The sequence below is a fragment of the Protomyctophum parallelum genome, assembly GCF_964188405.1.
Source record: "Protomyctophum parallelum genome assembly, chromosome: 21".
NCBI classification, from domain to species: domain Eukaryota; kingdom Metazoa; phylum Chordata; class Actinopteri; order Myctophiformes; family Myctophidae; genus Protomyctophum; species Protomyctophum parallelum.
The window spans coordinates 8,129,471-8,135,470 of NC_139713.1; the positions used below are offsets into that span (position 1 = coordinate 8,129,471).

Here is a 6,000-nt window from a genome sequence, read left to right on the forward strand (position 1 = left end):
CGAGGGTTTTGTTGTGTGCACTGCCTACATGCTTCGTTCTAACCGGGATGGGAGTCTAGCTGTCTGTCTGTCTGTCTGTCTGTCTGTAGGGGTTTGCATGCTCGTTCGTCTAACTTGTCTTGACACCTGTAACCGTCCTGTTCAACAAATCAACTTTTGTTTTCCATTTTCATCTTTGCTCATCATAATGCCATTTCATAACATTCATGCTTCAGTGAGTAAAGCGGTGGTAAGTTACGACGTTATGATCAATTTTATGCCTTTTAATTAAACATTTATTTCTGTCAAACGTAATTGATAGTTGCTAAATTATGTAATTATGTAAAAACCCAAACAAGTGTGTTTACAATACAACCGATGCGTTACAATACAATTAAAGTTGAGATCGTCATAGTCATTGAGGCTGCAGCGTATTCTGACGGATTTTCTTTGTTGACTCTGTGGAAAGTCTACAAACAACGACCTGTTTGGAGCAGACCTGTTCGCTGAGCCTGGGCAGAGCGATGGCTCGCCTGACGCAGTCAACGGTCTCTTCAACAACACACCTGCCATCTCCGTGGCGTCCTCCATCGCTGCTCTGGGTACGTCTTAAGATACTTTTTGACGATATAAACCATTCCACGTCTCACCGACTACTTGAACTGGGGACTTGGGGACCTACCCTAAACCCTGACAAGCCTGTTCCCTTCTGTCCTTCAGGTAATCTCCAGCTCGGCCCTGCGGTCACCACCCTGTGGGGAGCCCCCCCCACCTCTGTCCACTCCATGTTCCCCTCCATGCCCGGCGTGGGCTCTCCGATGACACTCCCAGGCCATCAGCCCGCCTTCCCCCAGCCGTCTGCCTTCGGCGGCCTGCCCATACCGCCGGGCGTCTGGGGTCAACAGATGCCGCCTCAGTACGGCGCCCCGCCCGCCTCCCAGCCCCAACTCTGGGGCCAGCCTCCTCCGCAGCTTGGACCCATGCAGGGTGCTGCTCCGGGCTGGGGTCAGCCCCCCATGGCCAACCCCTTTCAGCCTAGCCATTTCCCCATGATGGGCGAACACCACCTGCAGGGTCCTCCGCGACCCCCTCCGCGACCACCCGTCAAAGAGGCTCCTCCCAAGGTGGAGAACAGCGCCTTCACAGCGCTGGACCCGCTCGGAGAGAAGGAGAAGAAAATGGGGAAGGACATGTTTAAAGACTTCCAGATCGCCAAGCCGCCCCCCGCCATCCCGGCCAGGAAGGGAGAGGCCCCGCCCCCTAGCACCAACGGAGGCGGAGCTAGCACCAACGGAGGCGGAGCGTTCGACCAGTACTTCTCGAATAAAGTGGGCTTGCCTCAGGACGTCGCGGATCACGACGACTTTGACATCAACCAAATGTCAGCGGTTGTCAACGGTAACGCACAATGTTTACTGCTCCAATATAGTAAAAATATTCTGTTATTTAAAAGGTAAAATTTTGCAGATTTGAACCTGAAAATGTGACATCCCAATAGGTCTCGAAAGTGCTCTCTTTTTGATTCGACTTATTTAATTGCTAGCAACCATAACACAATGAAGGGTTAAAAAAATACAATAAGAGGATAGAAACTCAATACAATCTGAGTTTCACTTCCATTGTGTTCCTCTCACATAAAATAAAGAACCTAGACATACAGTACATTAAAAAAAAAAGTCAATTACTCAAGTACATTTTGAATACTAATGTATAGTAATTATTCCACCACTGCGAATGTTCTCTGAATGTCACCTGGTTGTGTCATATTATCTGTCTGTCTGTCTGTTGTAGACGCCCCTGCTGCAGTTCTAGCTCTGAGCCTCAACCCTCTGTCTGTCTGTCTGTGTCTGTTGTAGACGCCCCTGCTGCAGTTCTAGCTCCGAGCCTCAACCCTCTGTCTGTTGTCTGTCTGTCTGTTGTAGACGCCCCTGCTGCAGTTCTAGCTCCGAGCCTCAACCCTCTGTCTGTCTGTCTGTCTGTCTGTCTGTCTGTCTGTCTGTCTGTTGTAGACACCCCTGCCTCAGTCCTATCTCCGAGCCTGGCCCCGGGCCTCCTAGACGATGCTTTCTCTCTGGCTCCAGCCGCAGCCCCAGCCCCGTCACAAGGCTTCAACCAGAGCATCTTTGACGAAGCCTTTGGAGCGCCGCCCATGGCCATGGTCAGTGCTGTAAAAAGCAGTGGTTTTCCAGCCAGTGGTGGTCCGGGGACCACCAGTGGTCCGGGGACCACCAGTGGTCCGGGGACCACCAGTGGTCCTTGAGCCTGAGAGGGGGTTGGTCCCCAGCTAAATGATGAGTGAGAGTTGGCAACCAAACAGACCCTTATTCGATCATTAACTCTTGGGAGCGTTTGTTCTTTTTTTTTAATGTTTAACTGGAAGAAGCACAAAGCTAAAAAGGACACACTGGCTTGTTATTTGCCTCCACAGGTTCTTCCTCCCATGTTTGCTGACATGTGTCAGCTGTCAAATGTTATAATGTTCAGCTTTGGCCATGACTGCTTCTTTGATCTCATTGACCCACTGTGTGAGAAAACACTGTAATCTACACTGTAAAATCCTCTTTATTTAACGCAGAATGTACAATAGCGCAGTGGTTTCATTTTGACCAGAGTTACAGACCTATTAGGGTCCAATTTGGGTACTAATTATATGTCATTATTTTAGCTGCGGACCCCCTGGAACCCCCTCAAGGAACCATGGGGGGTCCAGTGATCTTGACCATTCTAATGGGTGTGATTTATTTAATTATTTATTATCTATACATGAACCAATAACCACTTGAACCCTGGCCTCACATCCCTATTCTGGGGGGGAACATTGGCCCGAAAATAGCAGATCTACAAGCTGTGACGCGTTGTGATCTTGTAGATCTGCTATTTTCAGCGAAGAGGTTTAGTGTTCATGGAATAAGGAGCAGACCAAGTACCGGGCCAAAGGTCAAGTTTACAAAGTAAAGTAAAGTTAACTGTCATTTATGAATCCAATATGTAGTGGGGGTCCCTCTCTCTCAACTAAGGGGTCCTGCTTGGCCTGAAAAGACCCCTACAGGGGTCATCACCATCATGTTGGCTTGTGGTGGACATTTGACGGACATACAAAATGAGTCTTACCAGAAACACACAAAGTGCTAGCCCTGAATTGAATGACCATATAACAGGTCTGTAACTCTGAGAGTGTTCCCTGAATGACCATATAACAGGTCTGTGACTCTGAGAGTGTTCCCTGAATGACCATAAAACAGGTCTGTAACTCTGAGAGTGTTCCCTGAATGACCATATAACAGGTCTGTAACTCTGAGAGTGTTCCCTGAATGACCATATAACAGGTCTGTAACTCTGAGAGTGTTCCCTGAATGACCATATAACAGGTCTGTGACTCTGAGAGCGAGTGTGTACAAATGGAACCAAATGGACTATTTGGTTCCTTTTGTACACACTCAAGAGTTATGGGGGTCCTTGGAAAATAAAACATTTGAGAACCACTAGTACTAGAACTCCAGTCCTAATGTGCCATAGTGTAAATCAGAGAGTGTACAGAATGGAATCAAATGGACCCATACTGTACACTCTCAGAGTTAAATTAACAGTGATTTTACAATATAAGTTGGGCTCCCCAGAGATAGCAATGCCATTAAATGTGGGACCCGCGTAGACTAGTGCAGGTCAAACTAAGGGTCCTAGAAATTAAAATGGTTGAAAATCACTGCCGTAAAAACATCTTCTCCTGTGGGGTGGTCCGAGGCCATATCTTTTAAAATGGGGGTCCGCGGCCTAATAAATGTCGATTTGGGGGTCCTCGACATGAAACAGTTTGAGAACCAGAGCTCTAATCTAATGTCTGTCCTCACAGAGCCCTCCTGCTGTACAGACGTCTGGCTCTTCTGATCCGTTCGGAGACCCGTTTGGAAACCCATTCGCTTGACCACACCATCCACACGTGAGTGTACATGTTTATCCCATTCTGACCTGAGATCAGATTCTAAAAATGTCTTCTACATCCTGACAGTTTTCTGAAAAAGCTATGTTTCTATGTCAGTCGTTCTTCGATTTTTCAAAAATAGCAGACCTACAAGCTCTTAGCGCGCCACTCGGTGGCGCGCTATGAGCTTGTAGATCTGCTATTTTTCAATAGCTAAAGCATAACATAATGCTAACACCAAAATGGGTTCCCGACTTCCCGCCCAGAATGGGTTATCCCAGTTCAGAGCAGTGGGGTTACAACAGGGTTAAAATTAGTCCAGGTTCACCGTGAAAAATAAAACTAAGATTAAGAGGTTGGTTTCAAACTAAATCTGTAACTGGATTAATAGATAATAATCTATTGAAGTTTATAATTATTTTTGGTGCAACCAATGCGTGTTGTGATATGACACGCTGCAAGCATGTAGATCGGCTATTAAAAAAAACAACGCTTTGATAAAATAATTTGGATTTCAGTACTTTTGGTATCTAGTATTTCTACATTGTCTACTTCTACTTCTAAGTGAGAAAAAACAACAAGCCCAAAATTACAGTCATATTTTAACACACACACACACACACACACACACACACACACACACACACACACACACACACACACACACACACACACACACACACACACACACACACACACACACACACACACACACACACAGCTATGCTATCCCATTGGCTGAGAGGTCGGCTAGAGGCAAAAAAAGTGTCTGGTTGCCTAGAGACGAGGAAGCCAATCAGAAAGATAGGTGACTACGGGTCGGCAGCCAATGAAATGATAAGTTGCCACTTGCCACTATAGAGCACCGAAGTCTGACGTCACTTTCAGTAGAGGGCGTCAGTCCCCAGGTTCATGTATTTGTTTAGTTGCATTGAAATCCCCATTGAGGCGATTTTAGATCGCCTCATATAACTGTGTTTGAAAAATAAACATGTCATCCCGGCCGCTTCACTCATATGGATATGAAGAATCAACTAACTGAGAGAAAACGCTAATGTTACTGCTGCTGAATTAGTTCGATTTTCGCTAGAAGCAGACTGTATCATATATGAGTGACTTGACTGTTGCAAACGATACAGAGACACCTCCCTGACAATAACGCTGAGACAGCTTGTTTATTGTTGGACCACAACGCTTATAGTAGACGATATTAAGATCACCCCATGTTATTCTCCATAGAGACATTACTTCCGCGAACCAGGGGAATCGTCGGGATGAGCGAGTTACGTCAGGACTTCGGTGCTCTATACCAACCTGATAGAAAGTAGACCAGCCTGCTTTGCACTTAGCAGCTGGTAAAAAATAAAATAAAACGCTAGTGTGTATTGTTCTTACATTATTTCTCTCTCTCTCTCTCTCTCTCGTTGGTTCTCCCAGGGGCCAGTTGATCTGAGTAGCAAGGATCTTCATCAGATGACATCTTGTAAACCAGCTGCTACACTGTGCGGCAGACAATCCAAATGATCAACTCTTATTGTTATTAGTACTCCACATTCACAAGTCCTCTCCTCACCTCTCTTTTACAAATCTACGTTAACATCTCCACCCCTATCTTGTTTATTTTCTTTTAGATGTTTTTGTTTGTTTTCTATCCAATCAGAAGTTTTGTTTTGTTTTTTTCTGAGCACCACTGAATGAAATGTAAAAGGAAATGCGAACGCTAACTTGCAAACATCATGATCTACTGAAGGGATATGAAGACAGTGTCAGGGATATAAAGCATTATCCAATGATCTCCAATGCTGATATTGTCTATATGGAAATGAAATAAAATACAATCATTATTTTGGTTTTTGTGATATCATTTTTTATTTTATTTTTATGTTTACTCATTTTGAGGCATGAGGTTGCAATCCACTTGAATAGATTAATTCAATCATGATTCCTTTCCATTTCTGGTCTATTTGGGTCAGTGCCTCACTCCATTCCTATTGAGAATTGAACACTGCAATAGAGTTAATACTGATGAAAAGTATGCTGAAGTTGAATGTCTTCTTTCTTAAAAACGAAATGCATGGGAATAGGTTCTAAATATGCCCTCG

The 6,000-nt window shown here is 45.1% G+C and overlaps 1 protein-coding gene across 2 annotated transcripts in view; it reads left to right on the forward strand.

The window, feature by feature from the left end:
* The window catches only part of dab2 (DAB adaptor protein 2), a 30,196-nt gene extending 24,449 nt beyond the window's left edge, over nt 1-5,747 (forward strand). For both annotated transcript variants that reach the window (XM_083793992.1, XM_083793993.1), the window contains 5 exons: nt 449-581; nt 700-1,377; nt 1,989-2,137; nt 3,830-3,916; nt 5,336-5,747. In XM_083793992.1, coding sequence (XP_083650118.1) covers nt 449-581; nt 700-1,377; nt 1,989-2,137; nt 3,830-3,901 — 1,032 coding nt within the window. In that variant the 3' untranslated portion in view covers nt 3,902-3,916; nt 5,336-5,747. The remainder of the gene's footprint in view (nt 1-448; nt 582-699; nt 1,378-1,988; nt 2,138-3,829; nt 3,917-5,335) is intronic.
* Nucleotides 5,748-6,000: the final 253 nt, after the last annotated feature.